The sequence below is a fragment of the Mesoplodon mirus genome (genome assembly GCF_964341445.2).
Source record: "Mesoplodon mirus genome assembly, chromosome: 16".
Classification (NCBI taxonomy): Eukaryota; Metazoa; Chordata; class Mammalia; order Artiodactyla; family Ziphiidae; genus Mesoplodon; species Mesoplodon mirus.
In genome coordinates, this window is record NC_138992.1 from 38,617,145 (window position 1) to 38,644,944 (window position 27,800).

At 40.0% G+C, this 27,800-nt stretch overlaps 2 protein-coding genes across 4 annotated transcripts in view; both read left to right on the plus strand.

Moving 5' to 3' along the window:
* Positions 1 to 16,124, plus strand: part of MTERF3 (mitochondrial transcription termination factor 3) — a 28,787-nt gene extending 12,663 nt beyond the window's left edge. For both annotated transcript variants that reach the window (XM_082601615.1, XM_082601616.1), the window contains exons 5-8: positions 3,132 to 3,279; positions 3,661 to 3,732; positions 5,157 to 5,318; positions 15,845 to 16,124. In XM_082601615.1, coding sequence (XP_082457741.1) covers positions 3,132 to 3,279; positions 3,661 to 3,732; positions 5,157 to 5,318; positions 15,845 to 16,039 — 577 coding nt within the window. In that variant the 3' untranslated portion in view covers positions 16,040 to 16,124. The remainder of the gene's footprint in view (positions 1 to 3,131; positions 3,280 to 3,660; positions 3,733 to 5,156; positions 5,319 to 15,844) is intronic.
* A 4,400-nt stretch (positions 16,125 to 20,524) lies between these two features.
* UQCRB (ubiquinol-cytochrome c reductase binding protein) lies at positions 20,525 to 25,063 on the plus strand. Of its 2 annotated transcripts, XM_082600892.1 has the most exons (4): positions 20,525 to 20,611; positions 23,089 to 23,160; positions 24,015 to 24,181; positions 24,853 to 25,063. In XM_082600892.1, exons 1-4 carry the CDS (start codon positions 20,593 to 20,595, stop codon positions 24,928 to 24,930), a joined length of 336 nt encoding a protein of 111 aa, XP_082457018.1. In that variant the 5' UTR covers positions 20,525 to 20,592; the 3' UTR covers positions 24,931 to 25,063. The 2 variants fall into 2 exon arrangements, with proteins under 2 accessions (XP_082457018.1, XP_082457017.1); XM_082600891.1 differs by lacking the exon at positions 20,525 to 20,611 and having other exon boundaries at positions 23,030 to 23,160.
* The last annotated feature ends 2,737 nt before the right edge of the window (positions 25,064 to 27,800 follow it).

The following is a 27,800-nucleotide window of genomic DNA, read 5'->3' on the forward strand; positions in this document are numbered from 1 at the left end:
TAGACACACTCTCTCCCTTCATGTGACTTACAGTCTGGTGTAATATAGACAGGCTATTACAATACAGGGGAGGGAAAGAATGATTCTAGGAGACTCAGTCTGACATGTCTAGCTCCGCCCCTCCTGACTGTCTGGAACGCTCATTCTCTCCCCATTTAAAAACCAACTTGCCCTTTTGCTCAAGATTTAGTTCAAGAAAGAGTTCATACCAGGAGGTGGAGATCATTGGGAACTGTTTCAGAGGCTGCCTACTGCACCATTATTATTAATATCCCCATTTTACAGAAGAGGCACAGAGAGGTTAAATAATTTGCCCAAGATTACCCAGCTAGTATAAGTGGCAGTGGGATTCAAATCCACTTAGTCTAACTCCAGAGTCCTGGCTACTACACTGTCCTGTCTCCCTACTTTTAATTCTATGAAGGAAACATAAGCTTAAAAGCAGCTTAAGTTAACTTGCTCAAGATCACACATGCTCCTAACAATTAAAGAATACTCTCATGTAATAGTATAGTCTAATGTTTCCTAAACCTGGCTGACTGCCAAATTAAACTGGAGCATTTTAAAAAGTTACTTGGAATTTTTTAATAGGTAATTTACCACATGTACTCAAAAGGGTATACAGTGAAAAATAAGCTTCTCCTGGAAGAGGCAAAGGTATGATCATCTTTCTTGAACTTACCTTCTGGCTCTGGTATGTACAGCAGTCTTATTTGCTAGAATTTCTAGAATAGCACTGATCGTATATACTTGTTTTCTCTTCAATGAAGAGAATTTGAAATGTATTAAAACGTTGGTTGATCCTTTTTAAGAATTTTCAAATGAATAATCTGCATTTAAGTTAGAAATTTTCTTTTGGCTGGGCCTTGTATCTTAATTTTTTATTGGAAAAGTTATCACAGTAGATAACAGTTTCAATAATATTTTAATCAGATATTGATCTTTCCTGTGTCCAAAACAAAGGAAAAAAATGGTCATTCTCCTTCCCAACCTACATATTCCTATCCCTCATCAGCCTTGCAAGACCCATCTATGGAGGCAGCTGCTAGTATCAAGTTTTTTGTTCAACTAGCTAAGAATGTTCTATCATCTACAAGCATGTATGTGTACCTATGTATACACATACACAAGAACACATGTCCATACAGTTTGTAGCATATATGCATACCATTCTGCACCTCACATTCTTACCTGAACTCTGTGTTGGAGATAGTTTTTATTGGCTCTGCCTAGTCTTTTTAAGCCTTTTATACTGTTCATACTGTGGATGTGTCTAGTCCCCTTTTGGTAAACATGGTGGTTGTTTCTGGCTTTACTATCACAAAGAAGCTGCAGTGACTCCTCTTATATATACATCATGTCACATATTGGTGTATATCTGTAGGATACATTTCCAGACCTAGAATTTCTAGGTCAAAGGATATATGCATTTATAATTTTAATAGATATTGACAAATTGTCCTTCATACAGGTTTTCCAGCTTACACTCCCACCAACAGTGTACAGAAGTGCCAATTTCCCTGTTTTCCACACTAATACAGTGTCATCAAACTTTATGATTTCAGTTCATTTCAAAAATGAAAACATTACCTCATTGTTTTGGAAATGATGTTTGGAATATCAGATGTTTGGAGGATCTTTTCTCTTTTTTGAGGATCTTCTCCTATGTCGAACTTCTGTTTACATTTCCTTTTCTATAAATTAGAATTGTCCTTTACTATTCTTAATTGGGCCTTTTTCTTTTTTTGGTAAGCATTTTTATATATATTAACAAAATTAGTTCCTTCTCTGTGACATGTTGTAAATATTTTACCAGACTGTCACTTGTCTGACTTGGTTGATGATTTCTTTTTGCCTTGCATTTAAAATTTTTATGTAGTTAAATTTATCAGTTTTTTTTCTCTCATTGCCTCTAAGGGACTGGTTTAAAGGGGTAATAGTCACTGAGTATAAAATATAATAAGTTCCAATATATGGTATAAAAGTATCGTAGTCATTAGAAGTAGGCATGCCTGAGTTCAAGTTTCAGCTCTGTCATTAATTAGCTGGTGGTCTAAGACAAGTTATTTAACTCCTCTGAGTGTGTTTTTTCAAATGCAATGTGGGAAATTTACTTGGCTCACAGGGGGTTGTTTTTGTTTGTTTGTTTTTCTGATGAGAATTAAACAAGATAATGTCAGGGAATATTTTAGGCATTTAATTAAACTGCCTTTTACTATGTTTATAGATTTTTAAAAATCAATAATGTTATTTTATAGTCAAACTTCCTGTATTTTGCTACCTTACTTTGTTTCCCAGAAATTTAGCAGGAAACTTCTCAGTTGTTAACAAAATACATATTGAAGGACCGCAGTAAAAATTATTTATGAAAATACATTCTCGGGGCTTCCCTGGTGGCACAGTGGTTGAGAGTCCGCCTGCCGATGCAGGGGACACGGGTTCGTGCCCCGGTCCGGGAAGATCCCACATGCCGCGGAGCGGCTGGGCCCGTGAGCCGTGGCTGCTGAGCCTGCGTGTCCGGAGCCTGTGCTCCGCAACGGGAGAGGCCACAGCAGTGAGAGGCCCGCGTACCGCGAAAAAAAAAAAAAGAAAATACATTCTCAGTAAATGTACTAAAATAAAAATTTCCAGGAATTCCCTGGCAGTCCAGTGGTTAGGACTCCACACTTCCACTGCCGGGGGCCTGGGTTTGATCCCTGCTGGGGGAACTAAGATCATGCAAGCCGCACAGCGCAGCCAAAAAAAAATTTCCTCTTTTCAGTCTTAGCCGTGCTTGATGGTCTTTCTTTGTAAAAAGAGTTCTGAATCCCTTCTTTTCTTAATTTGTGTGTTTTCTATTCTTAGCAAAAAAAAAAGAAAAATTAAACAGAAGCTATTTCATTTTTTTCTACCAACTAATGAAATAAGTCAGATTAACTGAAAAGAGAATCTGTCTATTAGCGGGTTTCGGAAATATTTTCTGTTTCCAATTATAAATGGAAACCATTCTAGAGTTGGATGGATGCTTGTTTTGTTTTAACCATATTTGGGGCCATTATTATAGAATGTTTTTACTTAAACTTTTTTTTGGTGTGGGAATATGACATTAGTAAATATTTATCATATGTACATGTATTTTGTTTGTTCTCTAGGGTGGCTTATCTACTGTCAAAAAATTTCAGTAAAGTGGATATTGCACAGATGGTCAGAAATGCACCATTTTTGCTGAGTTTTTCAGTGGAAAGACTGGATAACAGATTGGGATTTTTTCAGAAAGAACTTGAACTTAGTGTGAAGAAGGTAAAGAGAAGGAGAGAATTTGTATGTTTCCATGTCAGCTACATTTAGTAACTGTTAAATCTCATGTTTCTAACAGATACGTGGCCTGTATGAATTCTATAAATGCCTGATATTTTCTGTACAAGAATGAATTACCTTGCTAGGTTAATCATATAGCTATATCATTGTGTAATAATTCCACCAAGTTGGTTTCTTAAGTTTTATTCTGAGCACTGGTTTTTTTCCTCAAACAATATTAAGTTTATGTATTTTTGGGTTCCTTAGCATTTCTCTACTGGGTCATATTTTAAATTTTAGTTTTGTATTCCTAGTAATGCCTTGTTTTTTCCAACCTAGTTGAATATGCATACATATTAATAATAGACTGTTTTATAACTGTAGACTAGAGATCTGGTAATTCGTCTCCCAAGGCTACTAACTGGAAGTCTGGAGCCTGTGAAGGAAAACATGAAGGTAGGATGACTGTTAGTGTTTGAGAAATCAGCTTCTTTAAGTGGTTAAGTCCTCTGAAGAGGATAGATTTGCTCCCATCATCTTAAAGAAAACTGGATTGTGAAAGAAGTTATTTCTAAAAAGATAGACATAGGAAATGATATAATAAATATCTAGCAAGCAGTTTATCTTAGTTTATAATTTTTTCACACGTCAACCAGGTGTTACATGAGTTAGTCTCCTTGCAGACATTGATACCCGTAATCCTAGAGGAGCAGGTTAGGTATCTGGATGGGACCTGGAAGCTGCTTCCTTTGCCCAGGGTGAGGGTCTGTGTCTCCGTCACCTAGGCGGGAGATGAGCTGTGGAGCCTGGAGCCAGAAGGCTTCTTTGAAGAGAGTAGTAGCCAGCACATTGCTCTCCTAGAACCTGTGCCAATAGCCAGCTCTAGATCTATCACAGAACATACCAGACACTCTTTACTGTCCTCCCTCCAAGAGAATAGTATAGAACCAGGGGCAGCTGACTTGGTGGTATACAAAGCTGTCGGAGTATTTGAAATTATTATATTAAGCCTATTTTCTGAGGTGCCTAAAGTGTTTCATACTCAGCCGTTGAAGACATTTTTATTGAGCGCCTGCCCATGCCCTATGCTGGGGAGATAGTCCCTGCCGTTGTGGAGCTTACAGTCCAGTGGGGGGATCTCCTGCAGAGTGATGAGAGCAACGGATTGGTGAGGGAGCATGGGATACTATGAATGCACACAGAGCACCTAACCTACATCGGAGTGGTTTTTTTTTTAATCATCTCTGTTTAGAATTTTGACATGGAGTTTTCCCAGATGACATGCATAGGAGTGTGCTTGGGAGCAGAAGCTCAGAAAGCACTTTGAAAATCTTACTGTTGGTCTGTGTGGTGTAGGGCCCGTACAGGTAACCTGCCCAGGCCTCCTGTGAGCACTGTTATTCTTTTTTTTTTTTTTTTTTTTTTTTTTTTTTTTGCGGTACGCGGGCCTCTCTCTCACTGTTGTGGCCTCTCCCGTTGCGGAGCACAGGCTCCGGATGCGCAGGCTTAGCGGCCATGGCTCACGGGCCCAGCCGCTCCGCGGCATGTGGGATCCTCCTGGACCGGGGCACGAACCCGTGTCCCCTGCATCGGCAGGCGGACTCTCAACCACTGCGCCACCAGGGAAGCCCCACTGTTACTCTTATTTCGTAATTATGCTAGCTCCTTTTGGTGATCTTCATGGTGGTCATCAGGCTGTGAGTAGCTCAGCCTCAGGAGAGGGGTTTAAAATTCAGGTTACCCCAGAAGCAGGAAACTGTGAACCCTTAAAGTCATTGGAATAGCCATCTCCAGATTTTAATGTCCTTATTTTAAATTTTGAAAGAATCAATGTGTCCTCTGGCATATTACCCAAGTAACTATTTCTGTCTTTCTCTTAGGTTTATCGGCTTGAACTAGGTTTTAAACGTAATGAAATTCAACATATGATCACCAAAATCCCAAAGATGTTAACTGCAAATAAGAGGAAACTTACCGAGACTTTCGACTACGTGCACAACGTGATGCACATTCCGCACCACATCATTGTCAAGTTCCCGCAGGTGAGGAGCGCGTAGGTCGCTGTTCTGTAAGAGCTGTCATCGCCCTTCATCCGGAGCTGCTCCCCATGTGCACAGTCCGCTTGTGGAAACCCCTTGCTGTTTGTGAAGGAATAAGACCAAATGCAGTAGAGCTCTGAGAGTCGTATTAAGGTCACATTTCTTTTTGCGCATCTTTTCAGCAAGACCACATCTAGCAAATGCAGTAGATGGATCACTTGTGAAAAGTTTATACCTTCTAGGGCATTCATGTACATCTCCAGAGGAGAAATGAGTGATGAATCTGTTTCCCTGTAGTTTGTAACCTAGTCCTCATTCTGCCTGTTGGAATCTAACATACTCTCTTGTGCTTTTCTCCCTTTAGATTTGAAATAGATCACTTCCCTTAAAGGTCCTTTCAATTCTAAATGTACTTTTCCATTCACAGTCTATCTAAATCCATTAGTTAACAAGCCATGTTATAATGATCTCCTACCAAAGCATAAAACCGTTCCAGTTAGCTATCATGCCAAAGCCATAATTATATTTTCTAAGCTAATTAGACTTTTTCCTGTTCTTTACTTGGTGAATGACATTATCTGCTTGTTCACAAGAATGTTAACGTTTTGAAAGCAGATCTTGTCTGATTTATACACTGAATTCCCAGAGCCTGGAACTATAATGGGCCAATTAGTAGGCACTGGATAGATATTTGTTGAACACATGATTGACTGAATCTCATAAAAGTCATCCTTCTTTCCTGTTTGGCATGTGAATAGACACTCAGTGAGTATTCATTGGATAAATGAAAGATTGAATTTCATTAAAGTGATTCCTCTATTCCACTTGCCAAATGTGTTCCTGAAGTAAAGGTGGGCAAAGAACTATGCCTTTAATATAACTGTCAGAACTAGACTGCATTTGATGCAGTTCCCTCACAGATAGTAGTGTTTATTTACCTGTCATACTTCACTCCGAATGGGCCCTTAATAGAGCATTTTTCTATTTCATCAAATGCATGGGTATTCATTATAAAAAGTGTTAGAAGCCAACTGGTGAAAATTTGGCTTATAGAAACATTGTAAAGTAAGTAATCTTCAACTAAAAAGCAATGACAGTTTTCCACTGGGTTGATAGATCATTCAGTAACAGTAGAGCATGATAAGAGAATATGATTTGAGGATAGAAAAATCAATGAGTCACGGTCTGTATTCTTGTGGAACTCATAATCTAGTGTGGAAGACAAGTTTTTAAAATGTAATTGCTTTACATAATGTTAGAGTCTTAACAGATATTGTATACAGCTATTGATTTAATTTAGGAGAGGTAGGAAAATCATAGAAATAATAAGTTATTGATTGTTCATTTACTGTGTGCCAGCTCTGTCTTTGCTGCTTTACTTGTATTAATTCATTTAATCTTCACAACAACCATATGAGGTAGGTACTGTTATTGTCCCTATTTTCCAAATGAAGAAATTACGCATAAAAAGATTCAGTAACTTGTCCAGGGGCCAGAGCCAGGATTAGAACTCTGGCAGTCAGTTTGAAAACCCATGCTCTTACCAAAGATATACTGCCACTCTAAGAAGTGACATTTGAGTTGTCAGTTGAATGAATTGGGTTTAACAGTGGACAGAAACTTTCCAAGTAGAGAAAACTATAAACTTGACTAGATGCATCAAAATCAGTTGTTTAAAAACACAGATTTTAGGCTCCCCAAATCCTAGCTTATGGGAAGCCTGGTTATAGACCTGTGGCTTCCATACTGGGAGGATTCTAAGATTCTTAGGGGTCTGGGTAGGATTGCTTTTAAAAAAAAAACCTCATTGGGAATTCCCTGGTGATCCAGTGGTTGAGACTCAGTGCTTTCACTGCTGGGGGCCTGGGTTTGATCCCTGGTCCGGGAACTAAGATCCCACCAGCTGCGTGGCACAGCCAAAAAGAAAAGAACGAAAACAGCAACAAAAAACCTCATTAATGGAAAACTACATTAACTGACAGTGAGGGAATGGATGTAGACTTAAAATTTTTGGCTGGAGCTTTAAAAACTTAGTGCTGTGAAACAGTTTTCTCATGCAGATAACAGTTCAGGTTGGTACATAATTTTATGATTAATTAAAAATTGGGAAACAATTATAACTTTAAAACTATGGTTAGTCGTTTCAAAGCAGTGACCATGGTACGCAAAGGATAACAAAAGCAGTAAGGGTAATGTACGTGAGGAAACCACTAGTTCAGGAAAGAGGCTATATTCAGGATCCCCTGAAACCTCGTTTCTCCTCTTTCCCTGTGGGTTTCTGTGAAGGCAGAGCTGGAGTCTATGTTAGGACAGGAGGCGATCAGTAATTCTTAAGTTAGGGGTTTTTTTTGGTGTTTTTTGTTTGTTTTAATCCTTGAGAACTTAACGGATCATTGATAGGATGAAACTTTTCTGACATTGCAAAGTGGCCCCTGGTGGTCAACAACAACAAAAAAAGAGAGAGAAATTCGATCTGAGCCATGACTTTTGGACTTGAAAGATCACACAAATATGTGATAATAAAGTCACTTTGAACCACTGGGAAAGTAATATCTGGTCATAAGCTGTATAAGTGCTTCAAAGTGTTACTATATTTAGGAAATAATTTGGGAGCTTCAGAATCATTTGTGGCCTTGTCCGTATGTTGTATGATAATTTTGTAAGCTGAGAGTCACTGGAAGCGTCATACTTCTAAAGAAATACATCTAAAAGCTTCTTACATCTTTTGACCAGTAATAACACGGTAATGGGAATTTAGTTACCAAAATGAAGGCAGAGCTGCACATAATTTGTTTCTGCAGAGGGAGTAAAAGTTGTTTTGTTCCAAAAGCAAGCCAATCCCACGTTGAGTTAGCACACTATATTTTTTTGGTCACTGTTCTCAACTTACTTTAGTTTTCAACAATTGTTTTTCATAGTGTCCTTTCCAAGTGATCTGTTATTATTTTGTCTCCACTCAAATATAAAAAAAGACTCCTGGAGGTTATGTGCCATGTGGAGTGTATCTTGACATACAGTCAAGAGAGGGACCTGAGACCTAATACTGAATGTGGGTTCATTGGGCCTTGCCAGGGAGCCTCACAGATGTCTCTTCAGCTTAGGGCTCTATTTCAAGTCTGGCCCGATCTTCCAATTCTCCCTTCTTCCTTGCAGCTGGCTTTAGGGACTTAGCCTGCTTCTGACTCCCTTTTAAAGTTACTGTATTCACTCTATTCCTCAAGAGTTTAACCCCACGGCAGGTTCCTTTGAACCCATGAAGTCCAGGTTCATTTCATTTTGACACTAGTCAGAGGGAGCAACAGGAATTAAGAAAGAAAGGAAAATAGGGAAGCTTCACAGATTATGAAATCTTACACAATTTTTGATGTCATAAACTTTGATCTCTGACTTTGGTTCTCCAACTTGGCAGGCAACAGAATCACTTGGAGGACTTGTGGGTCCCACTCTCAAAGTGTCTGATTTGGTAGCTTTGAGGTGGAGCCTGAGGATTTCCTTTTTTAAAAGCTCCTCTCGTCTCCCTGGATTAGTCTGGTCTTTGCCTACAAGGTAGCTCTTTATTATTTTACAGCTGTTCTGCTTGTTAGTTTTGAGTCCCTTTTAAATCATAATTTCTTAGCAGAAGGCAAAGCGTTTAAAACCTCTAGCATTTATAATAATTTTTGGGTATTTTTTTCTTTTTAACATCTTTACTGGAGTATAATTGCTATACAATGGTGTGTTAGTTTCTGCTTTATAACAAAGTGAATCAGTTATACATATACATATGTCCCCATATCTCTTCCCTCTTGGGTCTCCCTCCCTCCCACCCTCCCTATCCCACCCCTCTAGGTGGTCACAAAGCACCGAGCTGATCTCCCTGTGCTATGTGGCTGCTTCCCGCTAGCTATCTATTTCTATGTTTGGTAGTTTATATATGTCCATGCCACTCTCTCACTTTGTCCCAGCGTACCCTTCCCCCTCCCAGTATCCTCAAGTCCATTCTCTAGTAGGTCTGCGTCTTTTTTCCCATCTTGCCCCCAGGTTCTTCATGACCTTTTTTTTTAGATTCCATATATATGTGTTAGCATACGGTATTTGTTTTTCTCTTTCTGACTTACTTCACTCTGTAGGACAGACTCTAGGTCCATCCACCTCACTACAAATAACTCAATTTCATTTCTTTTTATGGATGAGTAATATTCCATTGTATATATGTGCCACATCTCCTTTATCCATTCATCTGTCGATGGACACTTAGGTTGCTTCCATGTCCTGGCTGTTGTAAATAGTGCTGCAGTGAACATTGTGGTCCATGACTCTTTTTGAATTGTGGTTTTCTCAGGGTATATGCCCAGTAGTGGGATTGCTGGGTCATATGGTAGTTCTATGTTTAGTTTTCTAAGGAACCTCCATACAGTTCTCCATAGTGGCTGTATCAGTTTACATCCCCACCAACCGTGCAAGAGGGTTCCCTTTTCTCCACACCCTCTCCAGCATTTATTGTTTGTGGATTTTTTGATGATGGCCATTCTGAACAGTGTGAGGTGATACCTTATTGTAGTTTTGATTTGCATTTCTCTAATGATTAGTGATGTTGAGTATATTTTCATGTGTTTGTTGGCAATCTGTATATCTTCTTTGGAGAAATGTCTATTTAGGTCTTCTGCCCATATGTGGATTGGGTTTGTTTTTTGATATTGAGCTGCATGAGCTGCTTGTATACTTTAGAGATTAATGCTTTGTCAGTTGCTTCATTTGCAAATATCTTCTCCCATTCTGAGTGTTGTCTTTTCTTCTTGTTTATGGTTTCCTTTGCTGTGCAAAATCTTTTAGTTTCATTAGGTCCCATTTGTTTATTTTTGTTTTTATTTCCATTTCTCTAGGAGGTGGGTCAAAACGGATCTTGCTGTGATTTATGTCGTAGAGTGTTCTGCCTATGTTTTCCTCTAAGAGTTTGATAGTGTCTGGCCTTACATTTAGGTCTTTAATCCATTTTGAGTTTGTATTTGTGTATGGTGTTAGGGAGTGTTCTAATTTCATTCTTTTACATGTAGCTGTCCAGTTTTCCCAGCACCACTTATCAAAGAGGCTGTCTTTTCTCCACTGTATAGTCTTGCCGCCTTTATTAAAGATAAAATGATCATATGTGTGTGGGTTTAACTCTGAGCTTTCTATCCTGTTTTCTATTGATCTATATTTCTGTTTTTGTGCCAGTACCATACTATCTTGATTGCTGTAGCTTTGTAGTATAGTCTGAAGTCAGGGAGCCTGATTCTTCCAACTCCATTTTTCTTTGTCAAGATTGTTTTGGCTATTTGGGGTCTTTTCTGTTTCCATACAAATTGTGCAATTTTTTGTTCCAGTTCTCTGAAAAATGCCATTGGTAGTTTGATAGGGATTGCACTGAATCTGTAGATTGCTTTGGGTAGTATAGTCATCTTCACAGTGTTGATTCTTCCAGTCCAGGAACAAGATGTTGATTCCCTCCATCCGTTTGTATCATTTTTAATTTCTTTCATCAGTGTCTTATAGTTTTCTGCATACAGGTCTTTTGTCTCCTTAGGTAGGTTTCTTCCTAGGTATTTTATTCTTTTTGTTGCAGTGGTAAATGGGAGTGTTTCCTTAATTTCTTTCAAATTTTTCATCATTAATGTATAGGAGTGGAAGAGATTTCTGTGCATTAATTTTGTATACTGCTGCTCTACCAAATTCATTGATTAGCTCTAATAGTTTTCTCATAGCATCTTTAGGATTCTTTATGAATAGTGTCACATCATCTGCAAACAGTGACAGCTTTACTTCTTTTTTTCCGATTTGGATTCCTTTTATTTCATTTTCTTCTCTGATTGCTGTGGCTAAAACTTCCAAAACTATGTTGAATAATAGTGGTGAGAGTGGGCAACCTTGTGTTGTTCCTGGTCTTAGAGAAAATGGTTTCAGTTTTTCACCACTGAGAACGATGTTGGCTGTGGGTCTGTCATATATGGCCTGTATTATGTTGAGGTAGGTTCCCTCTATGCCTAGTTTCTTGAGAGTTTTTATCATAAATGGGTGTTGAATTTTTTCGAAAGCTATTTCTGCACCTATTGAGATTATCATATGGTTTTTATCCTTTGGTTTGTTAATATGGTGTATCACATTGATTGACTTGCGTATATTGAAGAATCCTTGCATTCCTGGGATAAACCCCACTCTATCATGGTGTATGATCCTTTTAATGTGCTGTTGGATTCTGTTTGCTAGTATTTTGTTGAGGATTTTTGCATCTATATTCATCAGAGATATTGGCCTATAGTTTTCTTTTTTTGTGACATCTTTGTCTGGTTTTGGTATCAGGGTGATGGTGGCCTGGTAGAATGAGTTTGGGAGTGTTTCTCCCTCTGCTATATTTTGGAAGAGTTTGAGAAGGCTAGGCGTTAGCTCTTCTCTAAATGTTTGATAGAATTCACCTGTGAAGCCATCTGGTCCTGGGCTTTTGTTTGTTGGAAGATTTTTAATCACAGCCTTAATTTCAGTGCTTGTGATTGGTCTGTATATATTTTCTATTTCTTCCTGGTTCAGTATTGGAAGGTTGTGGTTTTCTAAGAATTTATCCATTTCTTCCAGGTTGTCCATGTTATTGGCATATTGTTGTTTGTAGTAATCCCTCATGATCTTTTGTATTTTCCCAGTGTCAGTTGTTACTTCTCCTCTTTCATTTCTAATTCTGTTGACTTGAGTCTCCTCCCTTTTTTTATGGTTGAGTCTGGCTAATGGTTTATCAATTTCGTTTATCTTCTCAAAGAACCAGCTTTTAGTTTTATTGATCTTTGCTATTGTTTCCTTCATTTCTTTTGCATTTATTTCTGATCTGATCTTTATGATTTCTTTCCTTCTGTTAACTTTGGGGGTTTTTTTGCTCTTCTTTCTCTGTTTGCTTTAGGTGTAAGGTTAGGTTGTTTATTTGAGATTTTTCTTGTTTCTTTAGGGAGGATTGTATTGCTATAAACTGCCCTCTTAGAACTGCTTTTGCTGCATCCCATAGGTTTTGGGTCATCGTGTTTTCATTGTCATTTGTTTCTAGGTATTTTTTGATTTCCTCTTTGATTTCTTCAGTGATCTCTTGGTTATTTCGTAGTGTATTGTTTAGCCTCCATGTGTTTGTATTTTTTACAGATTTTTTTCCTGTGATTGATATCTAGTCTCATAGCATTGTGGTAGGAAAAGATACTTGATACAATTTCAATTTTCTTAAATTTACCAAGGCTTGATTTGTGACCCAAGATATGATCTATCCTGGCAATGTTCCATGAGCACTTGAGAAGAAATTGTATTCTGTCATTTGGATGGAATGTCCTATAAATATCAATTAAGTCCATCTTGTTTAATGTGTCATTAAAACTTGTGTTTCCTTATTTATTTTCATTTTGGATGATCTGTCCATTGGTGAAAGTGGGGTGTTAAAAGTCCCCTACTATTTTTGTGTTACTGTCGATTTCCCCTTTTATGGCTGTTAGCATTTGCCTTATGTATTAAGGTGCTCCTGTGTTGGGTGCATAAATATTTACAATTGTTATATCTTCTTCTTGGCTTGATCCCTTGATCATTATGTAGTGTCCTTCTTTGTCTCCTGTAATAGTGTTTATTTTAAAGTCTATTTTGTCTGATATGAGAATTGCTCCTCCAGCTTTCTTTTGATTTCCATTTGCATGGAATATCTTTTTCTATCCCCTCACTTTCAGGCTGTATGTGTCCCTAGGTCTGACGTAGGTCTCTTGTAGACAGCATATGTACGTGTCTTGTTTTTGTATCCATTTAGCCAGTCTATGTCTTTTGGTTGGAGCATTTAATCCATTTACATTTGAGGTAGTTATCAATATGTATGTTCCTATTACCATTTTCTTAATTGTCTTGGGTTTGTTTTTGTAGGTCTTTTCCTTCTCTTGTGTTTCCTGCCTAGAGAAATTCCTTTAGCATTTGTTGTAAAATTGGTTTGGTGGTGCTGAGTTCTCTTAATTTCTGCTTATCTGTAAAGGTTTTAATTTCTCCGTGGAATCTGCATGAGATCCTTGCTGGTTAGAGTAATCTTGGTTGTAGGTTTTTCCCTTTCATCACTTTAAATATGTCCTGTCACTCCCTTCTGCCTTGCAGATTTTCTGCTGAAAAATCAGCTGTTAACCTTATGGGGATTCCCTTGTATGAAATTTGTTGCTTTTCCCTTGCTGCTTTTAATATTTTTTCTTTGTATTTAATTTTTGATAGTTTGATTAATATGTGTCTCAGCATGTTTCTCTTTGGGTTTATCTAGTATGGTACTCTCTGTGCTTCCTGGACTTGACTGACTATTTCCTTTCCCACGTTAGGGAAGTTTTTGACTATAATGTGTTCAAATATTTTCTCAGACCATTTCTTTTCCTCTTCTTCTTCTGGGACCCCTATAATTCCAATGTTAGTGTGTTTAATGTTGTCCCAGAGGTCTCTGAGAGTTTCCTCAATTCTTTTCATTCTTTTTTCTTTATTCTGCTCCCTGGCAGTTATTTCCACCATTTTATCTTTCTGCTCATTTATCTGTTCTTCTGCCTCAGTTATTCTGTTATTGACTTCTTCTAGAGTATTTTTAATTTCAGTAATTGTGTTGTTCATCACTGTTTGTTTGACCTTTAGTTCTTCTAGATCCTTGTTAAGTGTTTCTTGTATTTTCTCCTTTCTGTGTCCAAGGTTTTGGATCATCTTTACTATCATTACTGTGAATTCTTTTTCAGGTAGGTTGCCTATTTCTTCTTCATCTATTTGTTCCTGTAGGTTTTTACCTTGCTCCTTTGTCTGTAACATTTTTTTGTTGTTTCTTTTTTTTTTTTTTTTTTTTGATGGGTGGTGCTGTATTCCTGTCTTACTGGTTGTTTGGCCTGAGATGTCCAGCACTGGCGTTTACAGGCAGTTGGATAGAGCTGGGTCTTGCTGCTGAGATGAGGACCTCTGGGAGGCCTCACTCCGATTGATATTCCCTGGGGTCTGAGGTTCTCTGGTAGTCCAGCGGTTTGGACTTGGAGCTCCCACCACAGGAGCTCCGGCCCTACCTCCAGCCTAGAAACCAAGATCCCTCATGCTTCGTGGTGCAGAAAAAAAAAAAAAAAAAGGAAGAACGAAAGAAAGAAAGGAGCAGTACAATATCAAAGAATAAAAACAAAATAAAATTAGAAAGATAAAATATATATTAGGAAAAATAAAACTATAATTGAAACTACTGCAACAACGTAAAATAAAACCACAGCAGGAAAAAGACAAAAAGGGTGGGGGGGAGGGCAACAAGCCAAAAGGAGAGATCACTAACAAACCATAAAGAATAAAATGAAATTAGAAAAATAAAAGATTTATTAGGAAAATAAAAATATAAAAGAATCAACAACAATGAATCAACAAGGTAAAACAGACCCCCAGTCTAAAAGAGGAAAAAAGAAAAGAAAAAAGGAAAAATAAATAAAATAAAGCCTTGGCTACGGGGGTGGAGTTTGGGTGGGGGGTGGAACTTAGGCACGGGTGGGGTTTGGGGGGCAGGACCCAGGCGGGTGGGGTGGGTGACATTTTTGTGTGGGGCGGGGCCTCTGCTTAGGACCTGTGCAGAAAGGGGAGGCAGCACGTGGGAAGGAGGGCTGTGGAGTGTGGGCTTCCGGAGTTAGGAGGTAGGGCCCTGGGTGAGGGTGTGTGGGTTCGGTTTAGGCCCAGCTCATTGGAGGGGGTCTCCGAGTGTAGAGGTGGGACCCTTTGTGGGGTGTAGGGGCGGGGCTTGGACTCTGCGCCTTAAGAGCGAGGCTCTGAGGGCAGAGGATTAGTCCTGGGAGCCCAGCAGGCTTCCCGGTGCCTAAGTGGACAAGGAAGGCACTGGCCTCTTCCCTTACGTTCCTTCACGCACCTCCCCCATCATCTACCCCAGGGTCTCCCCCGTCACCGCTGGACCCCTAACCGTGGGTGGGTCCTGCTGGGTGTAGGAACTCCTCCCCTCCCCCAGCCACCCCTCAGGGGTGCCGATCCAGGAGGTCCGGCCTTTACTTTTGCTCCCCCTTCCCTCCCTCCCACTCCCTCAGGACCCGCGCGGCTGGACCTCCTTGGTGGGCAGAGGATCAGGCCCGGGATCTCAGCAGGTTCCTGGGGGCCCAAGTGGGCGGGGGAGACCTGGCCATGCTCCCTTTTGATCTTCTGCCCTCCCAGTGGTTCCCCAATTTCCCCCTTCTGGCATGGGATCCCTTCCCTTCCCCCAGCCGCCCCTCAGGGGCACCAGTCCCGTCCCGCCTCCACTTCTCCTCCCGCTTCACTCCCCCCACGCCCAAAGTCCTACCCGGTCACTGGGTTTTCCTCCCGTCCCCTTAGGTGTCCGAGATCCCCACCAGTACCTGGTAGGTGCCCTAGTTGTGAGGAGACGCGAATTCCACATCCTCCTAGTGTGCCATCTTGACTCCACCCCCTCGATTCTTTATATTTGTTAGCCTATTAAAATTTTTAGCCAGATAAACATTTTTATAGTTCATCTTTCAGTGCACAGTGTTTTTTTAAAAACTTTTTTCTTTCTTTTCTAGGTATTTAATTCAAGGTTGTTTAAAGTCAAAGAAAGACATTTGTTTCTTGCCTATTTAGGAAGAGCACAGTATGATCCAGGAAAACCTAACTACATCTCTTTGGACAAATTGGTATCTGTGCCTGATGAAATATTTTGTGAAGAGATGGCCAAGGCCTCAGTACAGGACTTTGAAAAATTCTTAAAAACTCTTTAGTTTTTGATAGATGTTAAAATGTAATAATGTAAAGTGAATGTACATATGAATAAATATATTTTAAAATAAATGCCTCAAACCTCAATTGATATCGGAAACAATTTCTTAATATTATAAATTTGGGGACACTTCTGATAGATGTTTCTTACAAGTTCCTGGTAAGTTAATTCGTCTTTGGCTCAATCAATTCTTTCTTGGGAAAGAGAGAATTAACATATAGCAAGCTTAGAGAAAGAGAGTCCGTTTACTAGGCTGGTGTGTTGTCCTTCTGGTGAAGATGAGAACAGTAGAAGATTTTCCTTTTTATTTTCAAAGTCTTTTAAAGTGGTTTCATCACAAGACAGCTGTATTTTCTTTGAAGTGTTAGGAGTTTCTGGGGCAGGCTATATTATCCATCTAATATCTACTACTCACTTAGATTATGCTACAGAACACATTCGATTTGGGATTATCTACACTGTTATGTTTCTGAGCAAAGATAGTCAAAGTTGCCCACAGTTGGCTACTGAGAATCAGGAAAGGAAAAGGGATAGGGAGGAAAGTTGTTTGAAGGTGAGCAATGAGACATAGTAAAAGGCCATAACAAACCTTTGACTTTTTGCCAGTGTGTAAAGATTTGAAGCATGAATACTTTTTTTGTTTTTTCCATTTACCATTTAGACATGTAATCGTGGGCAAATGATTTAACCCGTGCGTCTGATTCTTTATTTGTAAGATGAGGCATCCTGGCTTCACTTATCTGCCTTAGGATCACGAGATTGAGTAGACTGTTAACACTGGTGGCCCCCAAGGAGCCACACTCATACGTGTGGCTATTGAGTTGCTCCTGTGTTGGCTGCATAGGAGCTATGGCTGCACACTCCACACTACAGTGCTCGCACTGTAGCCGCCTCCCACGCTGACTCAGCCGGTGCACTCTGCTTCGTGGGACACTTGTGCATCTGTGCTTCTCCTCTTGGAACCCTGAGCCAGGATGGAAAGAGGTCTGGTGACTCCTGGAGAAATGAGGTGGAACAAGACTCCTGACCAAACCTCATCGATTCCGGCTCTGCCACCTGGGCACCACGTAAGGGAGTGAAGAGGCCGACTTGGATATTCCAGCCTCAGCAGATACCACACAGAGCAGAGCTACCCGGCCGAGTTCAGAACTTGGAGAAACAAAGTGTTTTAAACCACTAACTTTGGGGGAAGTTTGTGTGCATTGGGGTTTTGTGTGCTGGATATCCTGAAACCTTGTGAGAAACTAAATTCATAATTGGTCAGGGCCTTCCTGTTGGCGTATTTTATTCATTCGTTCAACAGACATTTGAGTTCCTAGAATACAGTGTTGAGTGTGGCATGGATATGTGCCTTCATGGAGTTCTCTAATGGATGAGATCAATAAACAGGGAACAAGGAAGAAGGTTCAGTCAGGAGGCAAAGCATGGAACCATCCTGCCTAGTCTTTCTATGGCTCAGAACCTCATTTTTCCTTTATTAACAACCCACTCAGAACAGGCTAGCTGTGCTGCTGTAATGAACAGCCCTAAAACCCCAGTAGTTTTTATTTCATACATGTCCAACTTGGGGCCAAAAAATTTCTGTTCCACGTCATCTGAGTGGCAGAGGTTGATGGAGCTTCCACCATGTCTGAAATGTAGCCAGTCTATGGAAGGGGAAAGGAATGTGAAAAACTGCTTAAAAATGTCTCACTGGTCTTCCCTGGTGGCGCAGTGGTTGAGAGTCCGCCTGCCGATGCAGGGGACACGGGTTCATGCCCCGGTCCGCGAAGATCCCACATGCCGCGGAGCGGCTGGGCCCGTGAGCCACGGCCGCTGAACCTGCGCGTCTGGAGCCTGTGCTCTGCAACGGGAGAGGCCACAACAGTGAGAGGCCCGCGTACCGCAAAAAAAAAAAAAAAAAGTCTCACTTTTTTCTTGGCCAAAGCATCACATGGCCATGCCTAGCTTTAAGGGGGCAGAGAAGTGCAATCCTGCCATATGCCAGAAGGAAAACCAAAAATAATTTTTGAATCAACACTAATGGCTACCAGCAAACATCTAGGCTCTCTAGGCTTAATGCCTGTAGGAGCTGGATTTTGTGACAGTCCTGGGTATAATCCCTTGACAAGGTCTTCCTTTTCTTGCCACCTTCACTCTGTAACCAGAAAACTGAAACTTGAAGGGTAAGGAGGGAGGGAGAAGAGTTTACTGGGTACTTCCTTTTTATTTAATTTAATAATTTCTTTAAAATTTATTTATTTTGGCCGCGTGGGGTCTTCGTTGCTGCGCGTGGGCTTTCTCTAGCTGCAGCGAGTGGGGGCTACTCTGTTGCACCGCACAGGCTTCTCATTGTGGTGGCTTGTTGTAGAGCACGGGCTCTAGGCACGTGAGCTTCAGTAGTTGTGGCACTCGGGCTCAGTAGTTGTGGCTCACAGGCTTTAGAGTGCAGGCTCAGTAGTTGTGGCTCACAGGCTTTAGAGTGCAGGCCCAGTAGTTGTGGTGCACGGGCTTAGCTGCTCTGCGGCATGTGGGATGTTCCTGGACCAGGGCTTGAGCCCATGTCCCCTGCACTGGCAGGTGGATTCTTCACCACTGCGCCACCAGGGAAGTCCCTACTGAGTACTTCTTGTAAGGTGATGTGCCAACTTACAAATGTACTGCATTTCTTCATATCTTCCAACTTCACTTTGGCTAGTGTAGTCTGAGAGCAGCCATTCATCACTTTTTAGTACTGCATATAGCGCTGAATAATACTGAGAATTTGTGGTGACACAGAGAAAAAGAAAAAGGCAGAAGGCAACAGAATTTTAGAATTGGAATGTGACTAAGACCATTAAACCTTTTGGATTTACAATTAGATTTACAATTAGCCATTCTATACTGTCCCAGGTCTCAGCTTAGGATGGAAGAAAACAAGTAGATATTGGTGGGTAGTTGCTCTGGATTGAATTGTGACCCCCCCACCCCCAAATTCATGTAATGAAGCTCTAACCCCCAATGTAATGGCATTTGGATGGGGCCTTTGAGAGGTAATATAGGTTTAGATAAAGTCATAAAGGTGGGGCTTTCATGATGGTATTAGTGTCCTTGTAAGGGACACAAAAGAGCTTGCTCTCTCTCTACTGTGGGAGGACACAGTAAGAAGGCAGCCCTCTACAAGCCACAGGGAAAGAGTTCTCAACTAAAACTGACCATGCTGGCATCTTGATCTTATGCTTCTAACCTCCAGAACTGTGAGAAAATAAATTTGTTTTTTAAGCTACTCAGTCTACGGTATTTTGTTACCATAGACTGAGCTGACCCAGACAGTAGTGGTTGCAGAAGTTCATCAGTAACTGCATAAGCATCAGTCATCCTAACTTGGATTGTTTTCTGTCCCTAGAGTGTTTTTTTTTTCCAGCTTTTAAATCTCTTTAATACACCTGGAGTTTATTTTGATGAAGAGTGTAAAGAGGGAGTCTGACTTGTCCCGTCTCCCTGCCTCACCCACTAACCAATTATTTTGTTCTGCATCCTTTAGTAAAATTCTCCTCCCTCAACAATTTGTGATATTGCTGTCCCTAGGTTTTTTGTTTGTTTGTTTGTGGTATGCGGGCCTCTCACTGTTGTGGCCTCTCCTGTTAAGGAGCACAGGCTCCGGACACGCAGGCTCAGCGGCCATGGCTCATGGGCCCAGCCGCCTCGAGGCATGTAGGATCTTCCCGGACCGGGGCACGAACCCGCGTCCCCTACATCGGCAGGCGGACTCTCAACCACTGCGCCACCAGGGAAGCCCTGTCCCTAGGTTTTTATACTTAGACTTAACATGTTGGGACTGAGACCTTAAAAATGTACTTTTACCTTAAAATTGCATTTGAATTCTGCTATACATCTCAGATTTAATATTAAATTTTTTTTTCAACTAACCTTCCACTATAATGGCTTGAGGTAGAACTTCACCTGGAGAAACAAGGTGAGAGAGGGTTAATGTCTCCTGGATTAGTGGTGTAGCATATAGCCCTAGAATTAAGGAGTGCCGAAGTTTTATCTGGATTCTCAGATTCTGGAAGATGAATCCGGATTCTTCCTAGCTTGTGTGCCCTTGGACAATTTATGCAACCTTTCTGAGCCTCAGTTTCCTCTTCTCTACAATGGGTACAATCATAGTATTTATCTTATAGGTTTAGAATTAAATAAAAATATGTCCATAAAACGCTTAGAGTGTTGCTTGTCACAAAGGGCGCAATTTATACTGCCCAAGCTCTTAGAGCTCGTCAGCAACAGAACCAGGCTGAAGACCGGGTGTCCAAATTCTTTGCCCAGTGTTTTTTCCATCTTGTCACATGGAATGCCTCTTGGAACCAGGGGCGGGTCCAAGCCTATGGGATTGCTGTAATTCTTGCGGAGAGGGGCGCGGGGCAGGTGCCAACGCCGGCCGCCAGAACTGCGCCTGCGCCTGCACCCTCTCTCTCTCTCTCTCTCTCTCTCCCACCCCCGCCCCTCCTCGCGACGTTGACGTAACACGCCTGCGCACTGGGCCTTGCGCGACCTCTAGGATTTACCCAGCAGGCGACGCTTCTGTCTCGGGTTAAAATGGCGAGTAGGCCTGCCGGTAAGTGAGTGGTGTCCTGCTTGGCGGGCATCGCCGTGCTCAACCTTTTATTCTCGCAGCAACTTGCTCTTCTTCCTCTGCTCTCTCTAAATGGCCAGGTTTGCGGCAAAAGGGAAGGCGGCCTTGGCCTCACTCCCTTGCTGTCTCCAGGCCCGGCTTGTTTGGGGATGGGAACCGCTGTTGGTGAAGGTGCCCGCGGTGGCTCCCACAGCCCTGGTGTTCCGGCCTGCTAGAGCTCGGCAGCCCTTCCCCTCGGCCTTAGAAGATTTCAGGGGTACCAGGAGATAATTAGTGGCTGACTTTCAACCCAAGTGAACTGAGTGCTTACTGTGAACCAAGCGCTGTCGTGTGCGTTATTAGCTCGATAAACTCTCCTGCCAGTGCGAGGAAGATGGTGCTAGTTTCCCTTTTCGGCTGGTAAGATAACTGAGGCGAAGTGACCGGAGGAAATAGGATTGCAAATCTCAATCTCGTTCCACCTCTCTCGCTTCTCAAACTGGGAATTAGAGGCAGCTGAGCAAGGGTTACAGCGAAACTTCAGTTTAACCTTGGCTTATCTGGAAGGTCAACTTGATCTGTGGATTTGGAGAAATTTGTATTTATTCCAGGCACTGGAACAAATGTATTTATTATGGAATAGGATGCAGAAATTACCGGAATACTTAAAACAGAACGTGAAAAAAGTACAGTTTTTCCTGTGTGTGGGTTTTTTTTCTTTTTTTTGCCAATCCCTGCCCTCTGGCGGTGTAAATTGGAATAGCTTTAAAAAATGTTGGTTCCTTTTTCCCTGCCCCCAGCAATTGTGAAGCTATTAGGAAACATCAGATTGCCAGAAAAATTCGTTAACCTAAATGACATTGAGCTTTTGGGGAGTGGGGGAGAAATTTAAGAATTCATTATTTCATTAACTTGACAAATACTGTAGGCGTTCTGCTTCTGCCCTGTGTTTGGAAACTAGATAGACCTGGCCTCAGCCCTATTACTAGCTGCCTTTGATCTTGGATGGGATAATTTATGTAAGCCTTATTCCTCTTCTGCAAGGATAGGCGTGTTGTAAATAACTCTAGCTAATGGTGGTAAAGCAAATAGTGCCTGGCACACAGTGCGTGTTCAATGAATAGGAATCATTATTACCATCACTGGTAAATATGTTTACAAATAATTTGTCTCCTATAAGTATGTTTGTATATTGTTGACTCTTTGGTAGTTGTTTTTCCAGAAGTAACGTTATACATGGTGCTTCATTTCCAAGGAGATTACCAAAGCTGTGATGTACTAAGGAGGGGTAAAAGGAGAGTTTGTTTTCCTTCTTTGGTAAGGGGCTGGCCCTAAGACAAAACTTTAAAAGAAAATTTAAACTTGCTATACCTCCCCTTCTGTACCACACGTCTCCTGTAAACATCAGACACTATCATGTTGCCCTTAGGTCCTACTGGGTAACCCATCCTGCTCAGCCCTGTTCCCCAGAGAGTTTTAACATTACCTATTTTTCCTCATCCATTTTCAAATATCCATTCCCTCAGTGGAAAATTAGCTGCTTGGGAGTAGGAAAATGTGCTTCTTTTACTAGTCCATATTAATATTAAATGACTGACTAATGGTATCAAAACCCTCCCAGAAATACATATATTTTTAAAGAGAGTAGCCAAGTGAAATAAAGGTAATGTAGAATAAAAATTTTGGAGGATGGGGGGTCATTTAGATTTGCCAGTGTATGCTGAAATCTCATCTTTTCATGCAACTCCAACTCCCTTGAAAAGTTTACAGTTACTTCCTATAACCTATTTCTGAAACTACAAATGATGGAGAAGTTCCCAGTTTCTTTTTCATCCCCCACCCCTCAATTCTGATGGTAGCAGGGGGACAAAAAGGAATGGATGCTTGACTTTGAGAAGCTGGAGTGGCCCTCCGTATCCACAGGTTCCACATTCGAGGATCCAGCGAACCTCCTGATGGAAAATATTTGGGAAAAAAGTTCCACAAAGTTTAAAAAAGCAAAACTTGAATTTGTTGCTCTCAGGCAACTATTTACATAGCATTTACTTCGGATTTACAACTATTCACATAGCATTTACATTGTATTAAGTATTATAAGTAATCCAGAGATTATTTAAAGTATACAGGAAGATGTGCTTAGGTTATATGCAAACACTACACCATTTTATATAGGGGACTTGAGCCTCTCGGATTTTGATATCTGAGGGGGGGGGTCCTGGAATCAATCCCCTGAGGATATCGAGGGACTGTTATTGTACCTACAGATCTTTAGTACATTAAGTGTTTTTTTCCCCATGACTTAATTGCCCAATTTTTTTACTTGCAATACTTTTGCTCATAGATAAAATAAGCTATTTTTATCTACAATATATAGGGTATATGCTTTTAAAAGAAATTCCTTCCTGCGTTTGCATTTTTTAACTGGTTGCTTATGTACTATATAAGTGAATTGTTAGCAGTTAACAGTGTGACAATATCAGTTGCAGCATCAAGCAAATGGCTGGAGGGTATTCGAAAATGGTATTACAATGCTGCCGGGTTCAATAAACTGGGTGAGTATTTGTGCTTTCTTCTGTTTTTTTGGTTTTTTTCTTTTTCTGAGAGTAGTGCTTTTGCAAGATTTATCATGGATCCCAAAAATACGTTAACTAATTGCACCTGTGTACATTAGAAATCTTAAAATTAGGTCACATTTTATTGTTAAATCCATTTCCTTTTTATTATTATGAGAAGAGAGGGGTGGAATTGTCTCAAATGTATGAGCTGGAAATGATTTATGTTCTTGAAATATGGTAGCAGAACATTTTCCTTATTATATGTTCCCTCTCTCAACTCCTCCGCTTAGCATTTTAAAATTTAAGTTGTATGAACTTTCAAAGTAGAGATTTTTCAAATGTTAAAATTGTCTGACATCTTTACAATTATTTGATGCCTGAACTATTTTTTAGAACTTTATACTTTGCCATGAACTTCATATTTTGTAATTGAAGCATGAGGGAAGCACCATTAAATGTTACTGGTTCCTTAGTACACTATCATTTTAAGATTCTTTAATACTTTGATCTCAGAATTAAAGTATAAGAAAGTAGAGATATAGTCTATTGATATGTGTTTTAAAAAGTAGACACTTTAAATGATTTTAAAATTGCTATAGATAAAATGTGAATTTTGTGGTAGTAGATTTTAAAAGACTCATATTGTTTCCACAGTACCATTTAAGAAATAATCCATTAAGTAACCCATTATTGTGTGTGAAATGCGTTGAGTTTCCATGATACCTAACTCTTCATATTACACCGAAGTTAAGTTAATGACTTAGGTTATAAGTCATAATTTTACTCATTTTTTAGAAATTCCTTATTTTTGAGATGCATATTCAATCTTACTCTCTTGTGTTTTATCATAGGCTTAATGCGAGATGATACAATATATGAGAATGACGATGTAAAAGAAGCCATAAGACGGCTTCCTGAGAACCTTTATAACGACAGGGTGTTTCGCATTAAGAGAGCACTGGACCTGACCATGAGGCAACAGATCTTGCCTAAAGAGCAGTGGACAAAATATGAGGAGGTAGAACAGCTCTTTTGTATCTGATAATGTTGGCCATGAAGAATTGAGTATTAGAAACAGAGAACACATTCGTTTGTATACTGCTTTAGAGTTCTTAAAGTTGTGTCAAATCAAAATCCTTAAGACAATCTGGTGAGGTTAGTAGAGCAAGTGTTAGGTTAGAGGTAAACACACTGAGACTTAGAGATGAAGTGACTTCCAGAATCATTAAGCAGGCCGCTGCTATAGAGATCCAGGACTAGAATCCAGGTCTTTTGCCTCCCAGGCCATTGTTCTCCCTCTACACTCTGCTTTCTGCTCGGATGAAAAAATGGTGGTGTTCGTGTGATCGGCCCATTGAGTGGCCTTCTAGCTCCTGGGAAGGACGCTGTGAAGCAGACCCTCACCCCTTGAACTGCATTGAAACTAGGCCAAAGCTTGTAGACTCTCATTCCTTTTTCTTTTCTGACAGACTTCTCTCTAATGACCTATCAGAGTAGCTTATTACAAAATCTTTATGGGTTTTTACATTTTAGAAAAGCAGGCAGTTTTTAGTCTGCTTGAGAATATATTTTCTTAAGTTGGAAATTAATTTTGATAGATTTCTTTTGTTGTTTAAGTCCTATTGAGTATTGGGGGTATATCAGTATGTAATGGTAGCATATAATATTTTTCTTTTATTCATTCTTTAGGATAAATTCTACCTTGAACCATATCTGAAAGAGGTTATTCGGGAAAGAAAAGAGAGAGAAGAATGGGCAAAGAAATAATCATGTAGTCTAATTCTGGATGCAGCTGTCCTAAAGTATTTTTATGAAGTTGGTTAAACCTGAAATGTACAGTGTAGAGCTATCTGGGCTGTAAATGTATTACTTTAAATAAATCTCTATTATAATTGTTGGAGTTATGGAATTCTAAACCTTATTCTGAATAACTACTGAATTTACTTATCTGTTACAGTTTTTTCCAAACTTGTAAGATATTTTTTCAGTTAGTGGTTAACTGCCTCCTGGAGCCCAGAGAAGCCACTTGAATCAGTTTAAGTAGAATGGTCACATCTGGATTGTTAGCAAGATACTTAGAAGCCCCAACAGGGCTTCCCTTGCAAGGATGGAATAGAGCAAGAAACAAGCACCAGTGAGTTTATTTTACCTGAAGCAAACAGCACAAGCAGATTGGCTCTCAGACTTCAAAAGTTACTGAATGAAAGGAGAGAGGATTCACCCCTTAGTTTGCTAGGATTGGGAAACAGCCTTTTTTCAACCACTGTTTTCCAAATATAATTGCTTTTGCATCCTATCTTTTAAAAAAAATTATGTATACAGCCGCAATATGAGTCTGTGTAATTTATATGTATGTGCTCCTGTGCTGATGTGTGTATTAGAAAATAAAAAACAGACATTAGGAAAATAGTCAAAAATATAAAGGCAGATCATACTTTCTTCCCAGATTCCAGTGACTTTCCACTTTGGAAATGATTATTAAAGTCTATAATAAGCGTTGGATAGTGATAATATTTAAAAGTTTTAAGGCTATAGTCTAATTTTTTAATATAAATTAGAACCATTCAATAATGTCATCATTCCCACCCCTAAATTCTGAAAAGCTTTTTTTGTTGGAAGTGAGAACATGGAGCCACAATGAGTGGGGAAGGAGCTGTGTGGAACCTGCAGTCTACACAGTGTCCCACAAGCCACTGCTGTGTGTGGTGGGGACGTCTGATTGGGGTCTTACCTTGAAGAACAAAGCAACAGAATGTGAAAAACAAGTTTTGTGTTATAGAGAGATACTGCAGGTTCAGTTCTAGACCACCACAATAAAGCAAATACCAAAATAAAGTGAGTCACTTGAAGTTTTTGGTTTCCCATTGCATATAAAAGTTACGTTTATAACTGTGCAATTAAGTGTACAGTAGCATTGTGTCTAAAAAACCAATGTATACCTTCGGCAAGTTGTAGTAACATCAGAAATCACTGATCACCATAACAAGCACAATAATAATAATACAGTTTGAAATATTTCGAGAACTGCCAAAATGTGACAGAGACATGAGGTTCCAAATGCTGTTGGGAAAATGGCACCAATAGACTTGCTGGATACAGCGCTGCCGCAAACCTTCAATTTGTAAAAACCACGATATCTGTGAAGCCCAATAAAAGGAGGTATGCCTGTAGTTAAAATTCCTAAAACAGAATCAAAAGTGGGTATATACATTTGGCATGTATTTTTTCCACAGAGTGTGATAAGATTTTGACAAACACGTTTGACTTTTGCAATGTGTACATAGTGTCTTTAAAAGTTTGCTAAAATATTAGGAAGCCTCATTAAATTCCCTAAGAGCCTATCTTCTCTGATGCTCGAAACATCTATCCTGAAGTCATTCTTGTCAGTTTTTTGGGGTCTGTCCAAGTTGCCTAGATCCTCATTTGATAATGGTTTTGATCATGATAAGAGCAGTTCTTTAACATGTTTAGTATTTTTGTAAGATTTGTGATTTTACTTTGTAATCTGAATTACACTTCTGGAGCAGTATTGCAAATCACAGAGAAACAGGAAGATGTAGGTAGATGCTCATGTTAAGGGACTGTTCGCTTAAGGGTCTGTTGATTTACTTCTGTCATGATGCTTCCCTATTAGACCTAACTAGGTAACTAAGATAAATTGTCAGACAACCAAGGACCTCCCAGTGTTTCAGTGCTCCAATTTCTTTCTTTTCTCAGATCTTTTCAAATAAATTTGAATCCCATACATTGCTGGTGACTCATCATCCTGTAGACAGAATAGTAGAATTAGAGCCAATTCTGGGTTAGACGGCCCAGATCTGAATCCATTCACTTACCGGGTAATTTTAGGAATATGGTTTAACCTCTCTGTGGCTCAGTTTCCTCAGCCCTAAAATGGGCTAATGATAACCTACTTTAAGGGTTGTTGTGAAAATTAACTGACTTCCTTGTATGTCAAGCTCTTAGAACAGTTCTTGGCACACAGTAAGCACTATTCTGACTTGCTAAAAGATTCAGTAATAAGAATAAAAACTGGACCAAAGCCCAAAGTTCCTATAGCCGTAATAATTCTCTATTCACAAACGATGGTATCTTGTTAATATAGGCATCCCCATTGCGTGACTTTGAAAAGAACCAAAATAGAATTTAAAGGTTAGGTAAGCATAAAACCTTAACCAAATCCTTGACAGCCTGGTGGGTGAAATGCAAATGGGTTTACCTATTTGAGCAACGTGAATATTCGGAACCACAGTAACAGAGATGAATGCAGTTAAAGGGTGAATGAGACATACAACAGGAAAAAGGTCCCTTTATTAGAATGAGGTACTCAATTCAGCCACTAGGTGGTGATACACTACAACTTTCCTACTTAGAGGTGCACTGCACCAGCACTTCTGTAGATTTGTCCGTTCTCTGCCCCCACCAACTCCTTCCCTTTCATTTTTCAAGTTGACAACACCTTAGAGGTTTATGGCCATCAGGAGGATTTACTACTAAGCTATATACTGATGTAATGAAATCTAATATATGCTGTGCAATGAATTATGAGATGTTACTTAGTTTCAGGATTTTATTACTTCAATCGGTTTTGACCGTATTTCCTTTTATATGATTGCTCACTCGTTAAACATACCAGA